Source organism: Protobothrops mucrosquamatus, unplaced genomic scaffold (genome assembly GCF_001527695.2).
Source record: "Protobothrops mucrosquamatus isolate PMUCROS unplaced genomic scaffold, P.Mucros_1.0 scaffold1641, whole genome shotgun sequence".
Taxonomy (NCBI): Eukaryota; Metazoa; Chordata; class Lepidosauria; order Squamata; family Viperidae; genus Protobothrops; species Protobothrops mucrosquamatus.
This window is the reverse complement of record NW_015387800.1, coordinates 45,109-67,692: the sequence shown is the minus strand read 5'-3', so window position 1 is coordinate 67,692 and position 22,584 is coordinate 45,109. Positions and strand designations below refer to the sequence as shown.

Below are 22,584 nucleotides of genomic sequence, written 5' to 3'. Positions count from 1 at the left end.
TCTGCCAGTTTCAGACCTGTAATCTTCTATTTACATGGCAAGAGTCATATAATTATACTATTAGGCGTTTATGCTAAGGCAGGCATGTCAAACTTGCGACGTCACGTAACGTCGTGCAACGTATCGGGCCAGTTTTGCTATTGCCAGCAATGGGATGGGCGCAGCTTCCATGTGATGTGTCCGGCCCGTAGGCCGGTAGTTTGACACCCCTGTGCTAAGGGAACCCAAAAGTGCTTTTTCAAAAGGCTACTGGACTTTCTTTGTTTTTCCTTGAAGATGTTTGCTTCTCTAGTTTTGACTGAATGGTGGAGAATGGAAGGATCTATATTCCTTACAGTCATCTGGACATTAGCACTCTCTCTGAGAGCTGTTCAGGCCATTTGGATTTTTATTTGTGCCCTCGGGTCACTTGAATAGTGCAAATGGGTGTGGAACCTTTTTGGAACTACTGAAAGGACTGTGTAGTAAATAGGTGGTGTTGTATTCCTTCCTCTCTATTGAGAGAGGGCTGTTCAGTTTTAATGTAGATGGCCTCTTTGATCTCTCTTTCAAACCAGTGTTCCTCTCTGTCCAGAATGTGGACTTTGCTGTCTTCAAAAGAATAGCCTTTGTCTTTCAAATGCAGATGGACTGCTGAATTCTGACCTGATGGTTTTTTCTCCTATGTTGTGCCATGTGTTTGTGAAGTGGTTGTTTTATTTTTCCAATGTACTGCAGGATAAATACATTGAAGGGCCATAATCTACCATTCAGGTCCAGTGCAGGTTAGTAGATAATTTTGACTTTCTAATCCCAGGTTGAGGGAAACGCCCCAAAGTCACTCATTTGGCTTCTGTGCCCAAGGGAGGACTAGAACCTGAATCTCTCCACTCTTAGTCCTGCAACATAACACAACAAACCCAGGAAGTAAAGTGAAGTGGGTCTATAATTCTCTTTAAGGAACATTTGGGATGCCTTATAATATAAAGACTATCTTTCTATGGAATTGCTTCTCACTTACCTACTTCATATCCTGGTATTGTGCAATACATAGCAAAGCACTGAATTAACCAACAATAATTTATTTGTAATTTATTAAGGTATGCACATGCTCCAACCTGTAGAAAAAAAGAAGGGAGGAAAAAAAACAATTTAGCAGGGATTGGAGCTCCAGATCTTTCCCCTGCCCCATGGGGAAGGGGGGGAGGAAGATAATACAAATAGGGGGTAGTAAAATTGGAGCTCTTTCCTTAATGATCAAGAATCTGGTGATCAAATGGGCAAGTATGTAAATTTGTTTTACAAATAAATAGAAATAAAATTTAAAAATATAAAAATATTTTGAATGTGTTTGAGCTTTTAACTTCCCAAGTGACTAAATTGCCCAGTAGTGGCCTCAGGAATGGAAAGTCCAAATTGGAGTTTTGAATTGGAAAAATTCAAATATAACCCTATCACCACCTGCTGTAAATTATTATAAGAATTCTCTTCTTTGATTATGCAAACACAGCAACTTTCTTTAAGGTTTTTTCTAGACTGCAACTTGGATTTAGAGTTGTCCGTGGGTAATCAAGGGAGGATAAAAAGCTTTACTCTCTTTGTAAGTAAGTCATAACATATTTGTGTGTAAGAAAAGAGCAGAGTTTGCATCGTGACAAAAATATTTCATTTTGATAAGAACAATGGATCCTGCAGGCACATCTGCTTATGTTAGTAACTCCTGTCAGCTCAGCCATTGGCTATGTTTGCTGGATGACAGGAAGGCTAGATTCAGTTATCAGAAATAACCACCTATCATGTATTTCTCTTTTAGATTTGAAAAAAACATGCTGGAAGTTGTATAATCTCAACCTATGCAACCAGTTCTACTGTATCCTTTTAAGGATTATGAGCAGTGTCTGACATGTCTTATTTCATAATGAGAATTTCAATGTACTGCACTTAAATTCCCTCTGCATCAACAGTAATTCCAAACTATACTTCTTAAGGCTATGCCAAAATATTGAAATTTCTCACACTAGCCCTAAAAAGAGGCTTAGACTTCTCCTTTTCTACCCTATTCTTAGAATGCTTGAGAATTTCCTTTAAATTTCTCTTCTTGGTATTTTGAAGCCTAGTTAATTGTGGAATTGCTATCTGTGTTATTTTCTGCTGCATGGCTTTCCACCATTCTCAAGCTTCCTTAGCCATCCTAACTTCTCAATTTCAAAGATGGCCAGAGGGAGAAATTTCTTAAGAAAATTTCCTTGGGATCAAATAAAATTCCCTTAAGATTTAAATATAAGAAGCTATGAAAAATCAACTTATATGCCAAAAAACAAGACCTCCATACCTACTTCATATATAAAAAAGACCAAGAACATGAGAAATTCACCAGCACTCTTTTTTCTTTCAAAGACCATTTCAAAACAAAGAAACAAATCTTCTTTCATCCAGTTATTGTTAGAAATAAATGTAGAATAACTTTTTCTGAGGCAGTTTAGAATAAATAGATATTTTTGCCCACCCTCAACAAGTTGATCACAAACATTAACCCACTACATACAGCAAGAAGATTCTTTACTGTTATAACCAAAGTAGTGTAGACAATCACGTAGTCCCATGGTCTAAGAATGTCTCTGATGGGCTTCAGCTGAAGGCTTTGTCCAAAATGCATAAAGTAGAAGCAGGCAATGAAGTAGCCCACGCAGAAGATGCTGATCCTGGCTGTCCCAGTCACAAAAATTAGACAAAGGACAATCCAGAAGAGGTACTTGAATATAAGCACTTTCATCAGATCCAAATAAGATCTATTCAGAAGAAAATAATGAGAATAGAATTAATAGAAACTAGATTGTATAGTAATGAGGGAAACAAAGACAGAATTGGCTACAAGTTCTACAGAGTGTGCTGGTTTAATTCACCCACTATATAAAGCCACTTTGTTTATAATTATAGCTTGTTGGGTAGAGTCAGGTTTAAGTTAAGGCCAAATAGACATTGACCTAAGGTCCCAAAATTTAGGAGGCACCAATGCTGCCACTTCTTCCAAATTATTCTAAAAATGAAAATCTATGCATTAGCAGAAGGTGGCACCATCAGTTAATGTGTGGCGCCATATACCTTGAGGTGGCACTGCTGTTGGGGGAGGAAGAGAATTTGGAAATCACAGCTGCTATCAGTACCTGAAAAAAAATCAACATTATATTAAGAAGCACTCCCAAATTCAAATAGTTGTACTAGCTAGGAATTATGAGGATATACTAGACTAGAGGATAGTATATTGGGAAGTTGGTGTGCTTTCTGGAGAAAACCCAAACATAAACATGTTTTCCTTTATTTCTTACCTGCAATGGATAAAGTTTGGTACCCGACTGAATTCACTGAGATCTGCTGGGCCCAAATCTTGATTAATCTCTGAGTTATCTCCAGCTTGCAGCCTGACTACAGGCTGATCCTCATCTTCAAAAACTTGCCATTGGAAGGAAGCAAAAAGCAGAAGAAGGAAATCATCTGCCATAAGGAAGGAAATATTATTTTTAATCTAGAAAATGGTTTTACTCTACCTTCTTATTATAACATGTTTCTCCAAGAAGGCACCTTCTAGTATCTGTGTGTATAAACAGTCATATAAAATGTCATCTTGCTATCAATTACAGAAATGTCCATGCTCCATAATACTGAAAAACAATGCATCAATGCTGCAAAACTGCAATAATGAATCTTAGAGGCAACTATGCTGTTTTCACTTCTACCAGCTGCTTGAGTTGTTCAAGTTAGCCAGAAGAAGCAAAATTAACTTTACAAAGGTTCACTAGTACAAGATCAATTGCTTCCTAGAACAGCTCCCAAACCTGAGAAGATATAAAAAAAACCTGATGCACTAAAAGTGTTCTGCATGGAATTCAATATACAGTGATATTATAGGTAACTCAATGTCAAATATGTTTCCTATTTGTGCCAGAATACTGCACCCATATTTGGAATTTTTATTAAGGTACAATTTGTTTAAACTGCATTCTGAACTGAGGGAGCCTACATTAAAGAGTAGGGTGGGCATAGGTGGGCAACCTTTTGGAGACAGATTATTTTTTAAAAAAATGAGAAGGATTTAGCAAAGAATTGTAATTAGGGAATAGGCTCTCCAGAGGGGGCACATTCAGTTGGGAAGTGGGAAAATTCCTTTAGCAAGGTGTTTGCTAAGTCTTAAAAAAAATTAAATACTATTTTTATGGCAAGATCGAATGGGATACATATATTTGCCTTCATTTGTGATTATTTTTATTTTATTTTTAATAGTAAGAAATTGTACTGCCATGCAATTACACTCAAAGGTAACAAGATAGAAGTAAGATGAAGAAGGCTTTGCAACAGGAATCTGCAAGAGCTACAGAAAATGAAGAACAAGTCCACAGCCATACAATATATACAATCTAAATTAAAAAGGGGAAAGAGCAGGAATTTCATGCAGACTGGACAAGAAAAATCCCATGTCTGAAATTTTAAAGAACTCTGGGCAGTTCATATACAGTAAATCAGAAATAGACATTTAGTGCTCAATAAATTCTTTGGACTGAGATGCCCATATTCCTTGGATACTGAATATAGTAATTTTTCCAATAAGAACACCTTATTATCTATTCTACATATAGATAATATTGAGCTAGATAAACATTTTCCCCAACTGCAATTTGTACACAGAATTTAGCTGTAATTTATGTATTAGTCTTCTATTGCCATTCATCTCATTAAGCAATTCTGGGAGGACCTTAAGTATGTCATGTCATTTTCACTGTTACCTGCAAGACACAGTCCAGAACTATATTGGTCTAAGTATAAAATACATTTCCCCATTAAGCAGATGCTACCCTTTCCAATTTATACTTACACAGGAGAAAATGAGTATTGGGTCTCTCAGCAAAATCAGGCAGATAAAGCCACTTAATCAGATTTGAAGGGAGCATCCAGTGGGAATTTCTCCATGGATAATCTGCCAGCAAAGAGATCATCCGCATTACACAAAACGTCTTAAACTAATTTACAAGTTTGCTGTCCAGACAAGTTTGATGCAAAGGGAGCTGCTGAGCACTAGTAGCAAAGCCAGCCCTCTGCTCAATTATTTCTATTACCCTCCACGTGACATATCTCTGCTTCCCCACACAGTGTTGCATTCACCTTGGCACAAAGCAGGTGGGAGGCCAATACAAAGCAAATACTGAAAGGCCACAATGTTGGCAAGGAAGAAACAGTATTTGGGCCAGACTTGGGCTATTGCTTTCCTCTGACGATAGCTCAACAGGTAAGTCAGCCAACTTGCATGGATAAGTGCGTAGAGGTCCATGCGTTGCCCAATCACATTAATTGCCGTCACAAAGCATATCTGAAAAAAGGAGAAGAGGCAGCTGAGCTAACATCACAATGGCGCCAGGTTGAAGGGACTTAACACTGAGCTCAAGAACTGAGTCTGCAATCATATACAGGTAGTCTCAACATATAACCATAATGAGCCTGCCCATTATGGTCATATGTTGTGATAATTGTAAAACTGGTATGTCACAATATTTCTTGTGACGTTTGTTAAGCAAACACTGTGGTTGTTAAGCAAACCAATGGTTCACTATGGGCATTACTTCCTAGTAAGCTACTGGTTACAAATCAAGGACAACCTGCATACAATATTGGAAACATTTGCTTCATAATTAGTGAATCCTTTATCATACAAATCTCCCATGTAATTGTTACAAGCATGTCTTGGTTACAGTACTACTATTTCAAAAACTGCACTAGTTACTATTTAGTTTCTGGTATAATCAAAGCACAGCTAATCATATTTAAAGGCCTTTATGGCTATATATTTATCTTCACTAATAGTAGTGTGCCTACTATACAACATGTTGTATATCTAATACAACATGGTCTTATTAAGTTAAATTAATCTGATACTAAAAGAAAAATGGTAGAGGACAGGAAGACCTGGAGGAACTTTGTCCATGGGGTCGCGATGGGGCAGACATGACTTCGCAATTAACAACAAAAGGAAAAACAAAAGAAGAGAAAACAGGAGATACAAATAAAGATTATTAAAAAAGTAAAAACTTGTTCACCGTTCAGTATTTATAGCTATTCATTTGTGTTTTGCCTTCAATGGCAGACAAAACCATAGTACTTCAATAAATATAATTATATGTAAGCAGGGGAAAGTGCAACTTTGATATACCACTGACAGCAATTCACCTTCTGTACAATTCAATATAGATGAATCCAGTATTTCCCAATCCAGTAACTCTAAGATCTGCTGCGATTACAACTTCCAGAATCCCCAATCAGCATGCCCAGAGGCTAATTTTTTTGTAATCTAATATGGCTGAAGGGTTGTGGATATCACAGTCTCAAAACATTTGAAAACATTGGACAGACTAAATACTGTACAATGCCTTATCTACATGTTTGTAGGGAAGACAGATTAATTTCTCTCTGAATTCCCAAAACTATAAAATGAGGTAGTCCATAATGTGAACCAGGTGGCAGAAAGCTTCACCTTGCCTCTGCACTTGGCTCTCTGGGGCCACATCTGATTACTTCCTACTTGAAACCACACATCTTTTGTCTTCTAAGCTGCCTGTTTCATTCCCCAACACCAAGAAGATATGGTCCTTTCTTACCAACATTTTCTCACCTCCAGTCCAAATTTGTAAAAACTATAGTTGAGAAAGTATTTGATGCAGTTGAGTAGCCCTTCATCCAAGTTCTCCCGGGCAATATTATTAAAAAGGCTACCTGTGACAGGTGGCAATAGTTGCTTCTGAGTCCAGTAAAAATATTGGTGGCGATACACTGTTGCTTCTAAAGCCATTAGAATCAGGATGGTAAGATGGTTCTAAGAAATACAGGAAAATATATCCTTCATAAGAATGCTCAGTTTCCCCAAGTATCCTAATTACCTAAAGCATCTATGTTTTTTCCTCTTCAATAGCTCACCCTACTGAGACAACTATATACTGTACTTGTTTACAATGGCCGTTATCCATGAATCATTCTCTTTTGATGGAAGACAGAACTGTTTTTCCAATGATCCTCCTTAATGGTGGATCAATGGAAATCAAGTACTAGTGCTAAAGTATGGTTTAGGTCTGCTTTTGAACATCTAACAGACCATATTTTTTGAAATAGCAAAATGTCTTAAACCAGTCTAGTTCCTAAATTTAAAGTGATATTATAAAGTTTGTCTGTTAATATTATTAGACAAATATTAGTTTTCCCACTGGAAGGACTAACGTCAGACTCATTGTCTTATAAGCAAAAAGATTCATTCTGTAATATTTATTCCCTTGCTTACCATAATATTAGTGCTTAAATAAAGTCCTACCTTTAGATAAAGAACAATATTGTCACTGCACTTCATCAGCCCTCCAATCCAGAGTGCTGGGTCAATTGGTGCCACGAACAAAGATGATTTCTCCAACAACTCATCAACACTGATAGAATGGTAAGTCATATTCAAATGCAGATCCTGAAGAGATGGACACTTTAGTAACTCATTCATTCTTCATTCGTTCAATTTATATGGCATCCTATTAGCCAAACGCTTCTGTTTTCAAAATTAATTACTTCCCATTTAATTTATATGGTGGCTCATTGGCCAAATGACTCTACAGAATACAATTGTACTTCTTGTTTTCATTTTTAAAGAAAAAGAGCAAGCAGAAAAAGCCCTCAAAGGAAAAAAAAAGGAGGGGACTATATTTTAGAAAAATACACATTCATTTGTTTATTTTTTTCAAACCTCCCCACTTCTAGTCCATACTATAAACCGTTCCAGGTCATACCACTTTTAAATTTTGGGGCTGCAATTCCAATACCTTGAAGATACCAAATTGTTGAAGGTTAAGTTAATCATCAGGAATGTGCAAAATGTTTTGTATCTGATTGAAGGAGCTGGAACACCTTCAAGGAAGTACAAAAAGTGCTTGAGAAATTTGGATCCTCAGCCCATTAGCACACTGACCTGAGTGCAGTTTGTGGAATAATTCCAGGGCATAATAAATTTCAACTGATACAACATTTTCCAGATGACCATCACACAAGACCAAAATGTACAGATTCTTGAGGCATAGGGACGAAATTTGGAATAAGGAATAGCAAATGTCCACACAATAAAGAAAACGTAGTTCATCAAACACACCTAAAGAAAATTGGACACAAGCAGATAAAAGTAAAAAAGCAAAGCCAACAGGAATCATCTTTGCAAATAAATCAATTTCAGTCTTCTGCTTCAGTCTTGATCAAGTAAAACAGTTGATCTAATCCATGTTGGAAAGTTTACCCTCAAACCTAGCCATAGTAATAGCAGTTTGATTTTTCATACATTTGTAACTAGACACAATACCCAATATAAAGATCAAGATATTGACGAATAAACACATTATATTTATAATCACATCTAAACTTTAGAACCCTTGTAACTTGAAGAATCCATAACATACCTAAATAACATTCTGGATTATTAGTTTATTAGTTTTTTAATTCTGTATTAAATATTAATAAATCAATTTCATGAAGGTCTGTAGAATAGGAGTGTTCTTTTCTTCAATATTTATATCCAGATTTATTTTGTTCTGCTTTCTTGATTGAATTCCTGCCTTAATTCCTGGTTTTCTCTTTGGACTGTTTCCCAGATGTGATAGTTATTAACTAACCTCTTGAAGTGTGATCCAGATAATGCAAGTGGACACAATCTTAAGGATGTGCAGCTCCAGAAATCTCCACGCAAGCACTTGGATTTCCTGAACTATTGCTATGATCTTCAGAAGACAAGGTGCCAAATTATCCACCACTTCTGTCCATTTATTCCTCTTTACCTCTAAAAAGAAAAGTAATTGATTTTAAAAAAATAAAATAAGCAGAATAAAAAAGGACCTGAGATTTGCCCAAGGGCTTGCACTTTAAAAGTTTCTCAATGAAGGGATAAACAAATAACATGGCAGAGAGAAATCTGATAAAACCACTGCTGTGCCCAAAGAAAAAATATTAGTTTGATGAAAATACTGCTAATTCTTTTTGAAAATTGCAATTATGTGAATAGAAGTATGACTAGAAAACTGGGTTGAATTTGCATATGAATTCATTCAACCTTGGCTTGTTGAGGAATTCTGGGAGTTGAAATCCACACACCTTAAAATTGCCAAGTTTGAGAAACATTGGTTCAAAGTCTGATGCTGTAGTCTGCACCTACTTCCAAGAATATTGCCAGAATTCACCAGTCGGGAGATTCATCCCACTGATGAATTTTGTTCCTCAAACCTAAAAATAGCACACCCCTTGCCATCTGTTTTATACTGGGATTGGGAGTCAAAATATTACATTTACAAAGTGAATGCCAAATTTATTACAATAAAGCAAACCACTACTTTCTATATTTTGAATAGAAGAGTTTACTCTTCAGCCTTACCATTTTCTGTGGTATTCTCAGACTTGTCCAGTCCATCTGGAAAAGGCTGTTGTAACGGCTCAGGAGCCAGCCTGTTTAAAATACATTAGAATAGCTAACCAGAGTAGTTATTGCATGGGTAATGAAGCAAGATACATTTTAGGTCATTCAGGTAATTTTTTAAGAGTTATTTTTCTTTATTGTTTATTTATTTATCAAATTTATATGCTGCTCATCTTGTGATGTATTACAGGTAATGAGGGAGACAATAATCCCTGACAAGTAAATATTTTTCAGGAAGTTTTTAATAAAACCAAAAGAAAATGAATGGTAGACTTGCATTCTATATGGCACTGCCCTTGAAAACCACCCAGAATCTTCAACTAATTCAGAATGCAGCAACACAGGCAGTGATGGGCATGCTTTTCTCTACCTATAAAGTCCTTTATGGCTAGGATACTTGAGAAACCACCTGTTTCCTATTGTATCTGTCTAGCTGATCCAATCTGGTAGAGTTGGCATGCTCCAAGATCTATTGATTAAACAGTGCAACTTTCAGGACATTGGAAGTGGGCCTTCTCTGTTGCAGCCTCAGCCCTCTGTAATAAGGTTCCCTTTTAGATTCTAATACCCTTGACTCTACTGGTATTTCGAAAGGCCTTGGAGACATGGCTTTTCACTCAGCCCTCTGGTAAAGATGTCTGTCATCCTTTTCCTTGTTCTTGTTCCCATCTTGCCATGTTTGTTCTTTGTTTTGTGTTTCTTATATTTTTACCTGCTTTTAAATATTTTTTTAAAAATGTTAACCTACCCAGAGTTGCTGGGAGTCAGGCTGCATATCAGTTTAAAAAATTGTTATCAATAATTATTAGTATTTGAATGTTCACAACATTTTTGCCTTAATCACCAACTGTGATTTTTCCTTGGTTTCTAGCTTTAGCGCTCAACACCCATGCAGTAAAACAAAACTACAGTCAGAGGCAAGGTACTTAGTTTCTTGCAAAAAGTGTCCACAGCCAGCATCACCAGAGAAAGTCCACCTGGAAATGAGCAGGTCAAGAGAACTTCCATTCCATAGAAATGGAAGAAAAATAGGTTTGGACTCAATCCTGAATTTACAGCAGCTGTAAATTCAGAAGCCTGATGTTTCTAGAACACTACCATCTTTTATATCAGTGGGATTGCATTCCTGCAAAACAGTAGCTCATACTCTGGTGTCCTCTAGGACTTCTGGCTCCTGCTTAAAGAGCAGATGGACTCTGTGGCCAGGATGAGTTTTCTTAGTTGGTGTATCAGTTGCAACCATACTTGGATGCACTGAGTCACCAATGCACTTATTATTTCTCATTTCAATCACTGCAACTCATTCCCCATGGGGCTGCCCTTAAAGACCAATCAAAAACTTAGTTGGCCTAAATTGAAATGACCCATATGCTTCCTGGTCAGTCTTGATACTGTGTTATTCTGTTGCTACAGGTACTGCACTGATTAACTATATACTTTCAAGGGCAATTCAAGGTGCTACTTTTATAGTATTGAGTAGTTCAGAGTCTAGGTATCTTTTTTCTGATAAATTCTGCCCACTTGACCTGCATAGGCTTCAAAGGTTAAGCAAATTCAAACATTTAATATTCTATGCATTTCAAGCTCACCTACTTTGCAGTTTCTGGAGTGTTTCCTTAACCCTGAAAAGTTTAAAAATAAAAACACAAGTGACATTGCAAGTACAGAAAATTCCCAAATGTTTTGGATTATAGACAAAGTCTTTCCCAAATGCTACTAGAAACATCTAATTGGAGAGGCCAGTTTAAGGACATCAGTGTCCTTTCAATAAGCCACAGCTCCTTTAGCAGGATCTTATAGTTCAAGTATTTACACATATACTTAAAAGTAAGAGTGTTTGAATTCAAGCTGACTTACTCCAAGGAAGTCTATTTATGATTGCAACGTTCAGCACCCTATCAATATTCAGAAATGCATCCCTTCTTGGAACAGGACATTTCCATGAGCAATAATTGCTGGCTGTGATTTCATACTTTTAGCAATATTTCATTTTATCTGGGTTTTAAAAGTACTTATGATTCAACTCTAGAAAGCAAATTAACTTTGGCTAGCTTTCTGCTCGATCGATAACTGGCAGGGGTGTGCCAATCCGTCAACAAAAGTGTTTCACAATACAAAGGAGTGCATATATATAAAGCACCTCTTCAAAGCATTAAAGCAGCTGCATCTTTTTTCAGTCTTACACAACTGCCTCAAAGGCTGCTTCAGGTTGACTCTTCATATATATGTATGCACATCCTTGTGGGAATTTATTTTAAAAATTTGCGTAGCTCTAAGGCAGGGGTGTCAAACTCGCAACGTCACCTGACGTGTCGCAACGTATCGCAACTTTTTTCTATTGCTGGTAATGGTGTGGCGTGGTTTCGGCATGACGCATCCGGCCCATGGGCCGGCAGTTTGACACCCTGCTCTAAGAGTTAGTATCTGTTAAGCATGCATGGCTAAAGTAAAAGCCTGCCTATGGGGGGAGGGGTCAGAGACACAAATGACAGACAGTGCAAGCAAGAGTTAATATCACAAATTCAGATCTTTGTGGGAACATTTATTCATTCATTCATTCATTCATTCACCATATTTTATATTGTCTTATTAAACACCTCTAGATTTACAAGAGGTTTACAAGAAGTTACATATGGAACATAAAAACATGCCATATGAAACTGTATTTTTTTCTAGATAATGTCATTTGCAAGAAAAAGTTTCAAGAGATAAAGCCAACTCACTTATTCGCCAGAAGACACACAAGAATCTCCATTTCTTTGTCACTGGGTAGAAAAAGAACATAAATCTCAGCACCTATTTAATCTCTTTTTTTTTTTATTAAAATTTTTATAAAATTTTACAATATAAATCCCCCCTTCTCCTTCCCACCCTTCCACCCCCCTCCCTCCCCCCTCACTTCCCAGTGCCAATCACAGGGTTAACAATAACATAATCATACTCTAATTAACATTAATCAACTATTAAAATAACATATCTATAACCTCCTTTAACTCTCTTTTAAACAGTACAATGATTAAAAACAATAATAATAACAACACTTTAATAATTAAAAATAATACTAAATAAAATATTCTAACCTTTATACAACCATAATACTCTAAAATTTACTCAAAAACCAAATGATATTTTTTAGTCCCATATTTACACTCAATATAATCTATCCATCTTCTCCAAACCAAAATATACCTATTTAATTTCAATTACTAAAAGCCAGTATCAAAGTAGTAAAGATATTTCATCCCTTAAAGAAAAAATCCTCCTGTTTCACTTTCCATATTCTATAGTCCTCCCATATTTGATAATCTGGATCAACAGACAGCAGCATCTGATAAACCTTGATTGGTTTAGGAAGCTAACTTGTGAATGGAAACTCTCAAAATGGGAGACTTTCCAAGTCTGTGAGCCAGACTGCAAATTAAAAACAAAATCCAGAATTCAGTAGTAAACCATTTCATTATCATACCAAGAAAATTACGGGCATGTGTTCATATAAATCATGTGGATCAACTAGATTTGAAGGAGACTCAACTTAACTCTTAATGGAGTTAAGAATAATTTGGTTAAAAACATTTTGCAAATTGTAGGAAATGCAGTGCAACAGGCCCCAAAGCAAGCTGGAGAAAAGCTGATGTAATAAAAACAAGTTACTTCACATAAGAGTTCTGATAAACAATTAGAAATGAAGAATAATAAAAGTTAAGATAGTTGCATTGTAGATGCTGCTTGTCATGGTCTTTAAGAAAGCCAGATTCATGGTGGGAGAGAAAATTCTGATTACTTTTTGCTGAATGTGAGTAGAACTTTCTACTCTGGAGAGTGAATGATATGAGAAAACACGGAGGTTGGAGATAGTGAGCATGACCCCAACACCATTCAGTTTCACATATTTAAGCAAAACCATAAATAGGGTCAGGAGAATAAAAACCAGGTGGGGGAGTGTGTTGAAGCCGGATAAATAACTGAGAAGGAGCCACATCAAAAAGAGAAAGGGATAGATGAGAATATTTAGTATTTTTATTTGACAGGTACTTATTTTCCCATAACAATCACCACCTATAAGTTAGATTGGATTGAGATAAAACGAATGGCCTAAAGGTATACGAATATCCATGGGGATGGAGTAGAACCTGGGTTTCCCCATTCCAAATTTAACACTGTAACCACTGCATTGGATCTCAAATTTTGGGCCAGCCCATATCAGTGTCATTTTAACATCCCAGTGACATCTCTTAAAGATCTAAGGAGAATTAGGAATTGTGGTAGCATAGTGGTTAGAATGCAGTATTGCAGGCTAATTTAGCTCTGCCAGAATTCTCACCGGCTCAAGGTTGACTCAACCTTCCATCCTTCCCAGGTCAGTAAAATGAGTACCTAGATCGTTGGGGGCAATATGCTGACTCTATAAACTGCTTAGAGAGTGATGTAAAGCACTTTGAAGTGGTATATAAGTCTTATTGCTATTGCTATTGCTATCTAATTAGCACTTGCCCTGAGGAATAACCATGGGACTATTTATTTGCAAGAAATTCTATCCCTGAGCAATTACGTTTCCATATGAAATACAGGAAATATGAAGCCAAAATCATCTACCTTGCCATTTCCATAGAGTAAAAGAACAGTTACTAGCGGTTACTAGTTCCATGACCCAATAAGCCATTCAGTAGGGAAGATATGTGTATACATACATTCATTATTAAGAACACATATACATAAAACATGTTTATTTCTAAAGAGGAGTTTATCTGTCTATCTATATATCTGTCTGTCTGTCTATCTATCATCTATTTATCCTTTCTTTCTTTCTTTCTTTCTCTTTCTTTCTTCTCTCTCTCTCTCACACACACATACACACACACCCACATACACACACACACACACCCCACACATATGCATCCATCAATGTATTTTCTATTATAGAGTGTATTTTGAATACACTAGTCTGCACATAATACCTGCCAGGTGAAGAAGAAGATGGATTCACAGAAATATTGGTCAGATTTGTGATCTTCAGGAAATCTTTATGGAAATAATGCTCTTGAAAGATACAGGTAAGAAGAAAGGCATATGATAATATAATCTTTGTAGGAAGTTCCTTTGTGCTGAACCGTTCAAGACCCAAATCTTTTAATCTGGCAAATGAAAAGACAAAAATATATGCAGATTCAGCTGATGAAAAAGAGGAAAAGAATTCTTTCACATTACAGGTACTCAAACATAAGTCAATACATGTACGATTATTAATTTAAAAGAATGATGAACCTAGCCACTTATTCGGAGAGAAGGGGCATTCTCTATCCTTTCCTCAGGTAAACACATTTCAACACACTTGCACACCTCTGGCCACCTTGATTACCCATCAGGCCTTAATCTAGCTCATTTTTAAATATTCCTGTCTACAGCTCTTTACTTAACAGGTAAATAGGGTGGGTGTGGAAAGTTATTTCTGTAAATAATATTCTAAATGTGTGGCTCATAGGTCCTTGCAGGGAAAAACGTTGGCAGAACTTATATGTAATAATCTGATATACCACAGCTCTCTAAAGAACATTTTTCCCTAAAGAAGAAGAAATGCCATCTCATGGGACAATGGGTTGATGGATTGAACGTAACAACTAGGCCAAGTAACTTGTCTAACTATTCAACCCTATTATGAAAAGGCATCAAGACTGGCTCAGCCAGCTGGAAACAGAATGTTTCCTCTTAAATTCCTTCAGATAACCTTCTCTGGGCAAAGATGGGCCTGGTTGGTCCTTCTTTTAGAAATTCTGAGGAATACTAAAGGTATTTAAATCAGACCTTATTGATTTTAAAAAAACAGATATTTAAAAAAAACAAGCCAACATTCCAAGAACAATTTTTGTATGTACTGGGGTAAACAAAAAAGAGGAAATTGGTCCATTATGCTGTGCCAAAAGGATTACTTTTCTTCCAATTGAAACAAAAGTAACTTTTTGATAAAATCCAACACTTCCCATCTTCTAAATGTCAATTTTTTCATTACAACCATTTTCCATAATTTTTCATATCAGATGTCTAGTAATGGAGCCTCTGGGTTTTTCTAATGTTGTGATATAGTCAACCTTGCTATAACAATCATGAATTGAGCAGTTACTTTGTGTTTAGCTCTTTGAGTTGCCTCACTAAATAGCAACAAAAACATCTTGGGACTGTAGCTAAAATATCCCATAGCCATATTATTAATCTCTGTAAGCAATTCTTACCTGACACTTTGTATAATGTAACAGGGCCCACCATGCATGGATATATCTATGGAAGCCTGTTTGGTGTAGTAGTTAAGGTGCTGGCCTAGAAACCAGAACACCATGAATTCTAGTTCTGCTTTAGGCATGAAAGCCAGTTAAGTAATCTTGGGCCAGTGATTCTCTCTCTCTCAATTCACCTCACCTCATAGGGTTATTGTTGTGGGGAAAATAGGAGGTGAAAGGAGTATTAGATATGTTCATCAGCATGCATTTTTTTATAAAGTTATAAAGGCACGATTAAAAAAATCTAATAATAAATATATCTGTGCTTTGCTTTGCCATACTTCCAACATTTATATGGCCTTTTCCCAGTAATTTATTATAGCTTAAATCTAACCCCCACAAGGCATGTCAGACTGAGAAGTTGATAAAAAAAAACCCCAAACACTTCTATATTACTATAGGATGGGAATTGGGACTGGAATTTCAAATTCCAGCACTTTCAGTTGCTACACTTAAGCAAATCCCATGCCATTTTAAGCATGATGTCCATTGACTTTGGTTGTGTAGGTCGCAAATGGCAAGGTGCTGCAACATTGTAATTGCAAACTGGTTACTAAACACCTGTATCATAATAATGTGATGCAAGTACATTCCAATTACTGGAACTTTGAGGACTGGTTGTAAGTCACCCCATTTGAATGATCACTAAACAAATGCTTATTAAACAAAACAACCTGTACTAACATCTATATTTGCGTGTCATGAAGTACCCACAGCTGAATTAGACTTGGAGAAGATTTGAGAGTTGTAGTTGAGTTGATCTAGTATTGGCATCTATATTTTAATACCAGCAGCAAATTTCCTATTTGCTATTATACAACAGAGTTTGGGGAAAAAATCTCAAGATACAATAGGAATATAGAATCTTAAATTAAAGCCCTTACCTTTCCTCTGATATTTCCAAAGTTTTTAGGAAAAATGCAGAAACCATCTCAAACTGGTAGGTATACAAAGCAATGAGGACTACCATTGAATAGGAGATACTTATCAGCCAAAATCCTTTCAAGACTCGTCGCCATCCTTCATAATGAATCTAGAACCAACAAATTCAATTTTGCAGCCTTAGTATTGAATATCATCAGATAACCTACTGGAAGACTTATAGTAGATAAGAGTCACAACAAATTAAACTGAGCTACAGAGTTTTCAAAGGCCATTTATCTTTATGTTGATATAAAATTGTGATTGTAGATAAATGTAGTGTGTCTGGAATTATTTTCTTTGTTTAGGAATTTCAACTCCTTGTGCAACCCTCAGAAATTTTAAAAAAGAAAACTCTCAGTAATCATAACTGCATTTAGAGACCTACAGTAGACAGTTTCTCCCATATGTGAATTAAAATAACATAGCTAGGCTATAAGGAATAAGGGATTTTTTAATTATAATTTAATGTGAATCTATCACATGCATGCATTTCTGAAGCCAAGGAATGAACTAATTTCAAAGTATTTTTAATGTTGGCACTTTGAAACTTCTAAGGCACTTCTGTAAACACAATAGCATCTGGAATGTGACATAACATTATAGACAGTTATAAGCCTTTGGAAAAAATATATGGAAATGTATTTTTCTGCAAACGTCTGCACAAATTGCAAACTAATGTAGAAATAGAAAAAGATTAAAATTTCAAAGATAAAGCATCAAAAGAACTGCAAACTAACAGATTTGATTTGGCAGTGCTTTCCTTTCCCTTCAGAAGTTAGGAATCAAACATAAGTCTCAAATTCCAGATCTGCTTACCTGATACATAGCCACACAGAACAGAAAAAGGATAATGTAAAGAATTTTATACACGACCACTTTGCCATTGAAGCCGACAATAAAGAACATGATGGAACAGAAGTAAATCCAGTATTTTACTAGGATCCTCTTAAATATAGAACCAAGTATTTCGACAAACAGATTTTGCTGTGTGTCCATTTCTGCAACAGGAGTGTACAATCAATCAGGAGCATCATCAATATTTAATGGATCAGAATGATCTTTTAGGATAAATGTTATTACATTTGACTATTTGTGGTATAAGATTATAATCCAGTGTATGCTTATTTAGCAGCAAGTCTCATTGGATTCCACAGGATTTCCTGCTGAACAGCTCTAGATAAGATTGAGCTTGGAATAAGCACAGAATACTCACTTTCCCTCCACCTCCACTATAATGCTACCTATATATGCAGATATGTCCCCTCTTTTTTTAAGAATGAAATATTCCACACTGAATAATTGTTCATTGAACACTTCTATATGCACAAAGCGTAATGTATGTAGCATCCATCTCCTCTCCAACAATACATATTCCCATTCTTCATTCTAATAGAATCATACCCTCTCAAACCATACAGTTTTCAATCCTTTTCCAAACAGTTTGAATACAGCATCAATCATCCTCATGCCTGGTGGCTCCAACATGAGTCAATTGTTTTTCCTCTCACTCAATAGGACAGTACAAAAAAATAAGACTGAAACACAACCACCACCAACCCTGAGTTAACCTGGCTTCCAGAATAATAAAAATAATGTTGCCCTCAATCAACACAAAGAAAAAAAGATGCTAGCATACATTCATGGGCACACACCCCTATATGCTTTCAGTGCTAGGAGGTGGTGGAGAGAATAACAGATTTCTTGAACCCAGAAATTGGGAGCAGGTGGGGGGCAGAGTCCAGTGTACAACTCACTGATTTTTAAACAGGGAAATCAAACTTTTTTTAAATGAAGGCTGTGAAACAGAGTAGAAAGATTAGGATTAGATTCACCTATAGGGTTGCCTGTATTTTTTTTCCTGACATACTGAAGTTGCAGTGAAGTTGTAGTAGAGACTGAAGTACACCGACTTGCCACAAGATGACCAAAGTCAACAGAAAAACATAGTTTATAAGCATTAGCATAGTATTTCTCTACTTTGGCAATTTTAAGAGTGGACTTCAACTCTCAGAATTTCCCAGCCAACAAGATGTTAACATTGACAGACACTGCCCTAGAGTTACAAAAAAATCCAAATGAAAGAATTCATGATTTATGGCTACCCAGATTCAACCTGAACACATCTTAGAAAACCCTTAAATAGGTTCTACTCTCAAACATCTCCTACAATGAAGCAGGGTTTTTTCCCCCTAACCATCAGGTAGAATCTGTCTTTGTGTAACTTAAGACTATTTCCTAATTTAGTTTCTCTGCCACTATAGCTGGACTGAATTAAGGCTTTTAAAATCCATTTTAAAGAGAGGAGCAAAGGATCAGGGTAACTTTACTCAATATTAAATGTTCTTACCAGTTTGATATACTATCACTTCTTTGAGAAATTCATCCTCTTTTTGCTTCTGTCTTTGCATCACATACTGCTTCAACAACAACCAGAAAGTTAACTGATATAAAATCTGCAACAGAATCACATAGGTATTTTTGTTGAAAAATATGTATATATATATGAGAACTAGCCAGCACTGGAAATGTGGCTTCAATTTTGCTATTGCTTGAGCAACCTGCAACTTACTGATCACAAGGGCATAGAGTATACAGAGTGTCTTTCTGAAATGTATTTATTTATTGCTTATTTGTTTATATTCTTTCTTTATTATTTTTATAAACAACTCAAAGTGGTGAAAATATCTATTACTAGTCCTTCCGCCTCCTATTTTCCCACAACAACAACCCTTTGAGATGTGTTGGGCTGTGAAAGAGTGAAAGTTACTAGCCTAAGATCACAGAGTGGTTTTCATGCCTAAGGTGGGACTGGAACTCACAGTCTCCCAGCTTCTAGCCTGATGCCTTAACCACTAGACCAGGGGTCCCCAACCCCCATTCCGTGGACCGGCACTGGGCCATGGTAAGCCAGGAACTGAGCCGCACAAACAAGCAAAGCCCCATCCGCAGGATGCAGAAGTACATGAAACCATGCCCCCTCCGGTCCGCAGAAAAACCTCTCTCTGTGGAACTGGTCCCAGGTGCTCAAAAGGTTGGGGACCTCTGCATTAGACCAAACTAGCTGTTCATTTTAGCAAGTATATGCTCACCTTGGCTCCCAGATGGACACAGGGAAGAGAATAAGGTTTCAAATCTAAGTCAACGAGTAATGAAGTTGCAACTCCTGGAAATAATTCCTCTTGTGAAAGATTCAGTCCCACAATAAAATTAAGAATCACCAGCACATTTCCATAGGTGACAAGAAAGGGTAAACTGCGCAAGGCATAGAAATGACGTTCATGTACCATCCAAATTATACAAGACCAAATTAGCAGAACAAAAGTTAGCCAGCTACTGTAGGTGATACTCCAAACCTATGAATGAATACATAGCAATTATATATTTTAAAGCAGACAGATTTTGGTAAGGTCGCAGCTTCATAAACCAATATGGATAATAGGACTGTAAAAATATAGCCAGCATATAACAAGACACATTTCTTATATTCATTTCATTCTCCAACATTCAGTTGTGTCTGACTTTTGGCAACTTTATAGGCAAATGTTCTCCAGGTTAACCTATCAAGCACAGCTTCTTTTAGTTGTTGGAAGTTCATCTTTGTATCAGCTTCGATGGTATCAAGCCATCAAATTCTTTGATTGCCCCTTCTTTTTGATCCACTAACCATTCCTAGCATCATTGACTTCTCCAATGAATTTGCACACATGACTTGGCCAAAGTAAATTAGGCATAGTCTTGTGATTTTGGCTTCTAGTGATGTTTCTGGTTTTATACGACTCAGCACCTTTCTGTAAGCAAATACTAGTATCTCTTAATTGACTATATTCACATAACATTCTTAACCACTCCTGTAAAGATCTACCAGATGCACTTATAGAATGTACTTCCCTAATGTTCACTTTTTGTAGTTTAACACGTTGTGCAAACATACCACATTTGGTTAGTTTATGTTCAGTATATTGTGCAAATCCTGAATGTGGGTGAATTCAATAGCTAGGTTAACCCTATTTTATGAATGAAGTCATAAGTTTAATCTTAACAATTTTATACAAAAATATACTTAAATATAACTTCAGAATGATCATATAGTTATCATTAGGGATATAATTTTGATTTAAGACATGGGCCTTAAAATGGAGAACTGGAAGGCATTACTCTGTAAGACAAAGAACTGTGAACAGGGTTAGCAGAATTAAGTTTAAAGTAGATAATTCCCCACTTGGGGACATCCAGATGTGCATATTTATAATTCCCCAAATCCCTGTTCAGATGACTTTGAAATTTTGATTTATTAGGAAGGCATACAGCCAACCTGGAAATCCTCTTGGACATTTGGAAGGTAACATGTTCTGTAAACAGCAATGCAGGAATCCCTGGTTGCTGATGCTGAACAGCTATTTGGTAACACTTCTTAAAATACCACAAAAGAAAGTTCTTACCATCATAGTAATTAATGCAATGACATAGCTCTGATTTGTAATGAATTGTGCCAATGCTACGAATATACTAGATTTTTTTCCCATGTTACATTTTTCATTAACTTCTGTAGAGGTTTCAGAATATATTGTGTGCTCTGCAAAAAATATTAAATTTGGAAAAATGGAAAATTACAAGTAATGTCCAGGTTTCTTGCAAGTCTGTTTTCAATTTATTTTATTTGGTGAAAATAACCCAGTGTCCATGAAACCCACTTTGAAAAGTTCAACAAAAGGGTGGAGAAGGGAGGGAGGGAGGGAGGGAGGGAAGGAAGGAAAGAAGGAAGGAAGGAAGGAAGGAAATGAGCAACAAGCATTAACTTATATATGAGCATTTCGTCTTCAGTGTTTTACTTCTATGCTATACATACTCCTTCCTCCAATTCTGCCTTCTATTTCCAGCAAATCATAAGTTATAGTTACATTGAAACTAGATAAACTAATACTTAAAAGGAGTCTTAGGAGTAGGTATTTGAAAGGAAAAATCAACTGACTTGCAAGGGTCAAGGCCCCCTGCTCTCTTACTTCCTTATAAATCTCTCCTATAAATGACCTAGACTGATCGCTATGGGTGATTTGATGAAACATGACATGCTGAGTTTGATTGAAATTATGGGGCAAGACTCCTGCAGGGCATAAACTTGAATAAAAATATGTGGTAAATATCCACATTTCATGATAATAACAAAGAGCTATAGGCATCTTCAAGAATAATAGATTTAATGTAATTTAGTCTCAAGATAATAAGAGGTTGTCTTAAGTTGAATCATACAATATAGCTCAGAATCAAAGACCCTGATTAGAAGCAGTTTGTAGGCTAGACAGACTTTCTTATAGACTTACCTGGACATGCCTGGGATTAATCCTCACCCTTTTGTCATGAAGATGACATGCTCTAACACCTAAGCACAGTTATTTATGGATTCAAGTTCATTTCAGCAAATGCAAGAAGTATTATCATTAATTGGCAGTGATACATTAGAATTTTGTTCAAAACTTTCATACACAGATAACAAGAAGACAATAGCATGCAAGAAGTATTTTTTGCAATATTTGTAGGCAAAGCTAATGATAAAAGTTGAGTGGAATAATTGACAGAAAACCAATCTGACCATGCATTCTGCATTTTTACATTTTGTATTTGGACTGCAGCCAAGAAATTAAAAGACGCTTGCTCCTGGGGATGTATATATAGTCAAGGCCATGGTCTTCCCAGTTGCAATGTATGGCTGTGAAAGTTGGACCATAAGAAAGGCTGAGCGCCATTGAGCAATCAAACCAGTCAGTCCTAGAGGAGATCAACCCTGACTGCTCTTTAGAAGGCCAGATCCTGAAGTTGAAACTCAAGTACTTTGGCCACCTAATGAGAAGGAAGGACTCACTGGAGAAGAGCCTAATGCTGGGAAAGATTGAGGGCAATAGAAGAAGGGGACGACAGAGAATGAGGTGGCTGGATGGAGTCACTGAA

General features: G+C 36.4%; 1 protein-coding gene across 1 annotated transcript in view; it reads right to left on the bottom strand.

The window, feature by feature from the left end:
• Window positions 1-22,584, bottom strand: part of LOC107293527 (piezo-type mechanosensitive ion channel component 2-like) — a 64,163-nt gene that overhangs the window by 30,377 nt on the left and 11,202 nt on the right. The window contains exons 8-23 of the mRNA XM_015822680.2: window positions 21,081-21,214; window positions 19,731-19,994; window positions 18,989-19,094; window positions 17,458-17,639; window positions 16,602-16,750; window positions 14,404-14,580; window positions 9,407-9,477; window positions 8,655-8,818; window positions 7,958-8,140; window positions 7,325-7,468; window positions 6,635-6,835; window positions 5,134-5,338; window positions 4,847-4,948; window positions 3,306-3,471; window positions 2,525-2,768; window positions 1,001-1,097 (exon numbers count right to left, since the gene is read on the bottom strand). Of these exons, the coding sequence (XP_015678166.1) occupies window positions 1,001-1,097; window positions 2,525-2,768; window positions 3,306-3,471; window positions 4,847-4,948; window positions 5,134-5,338; window positions 6,635-6,835; window positions 7,325-7,468; window positions 7,958-8,140; window positions 8,655-8,818; window positions 9,407-9,477; window positions 14,404-14,580; window positions 16,602-16,750; window positions 17,458-17,639; window positions 18,989-19,094; window positions 19,731-19,994; window positions 21,081-21,214 (2,589 nt within the window). The remainder of the gene's footprint in view (window positions 1-1,000; window positions 1,098-2,524; window positions 2,769-3,305; window positions 3,472-4,846; window positions 4,949-5,133; window positions 5,339-6,634; window positions 6,836-7,324; window positions 7,469-7,957; window positions 8,141-8,654; window positions 8,819-9,406; window positions 9,478-14,403; window positions 14,581-16,601; window positions 16,751-17,457; window positions 17,640-18,988; window positions 19,095-19,730; window positions 19,995-21,080; window positions 21,215-22,584) is intronic.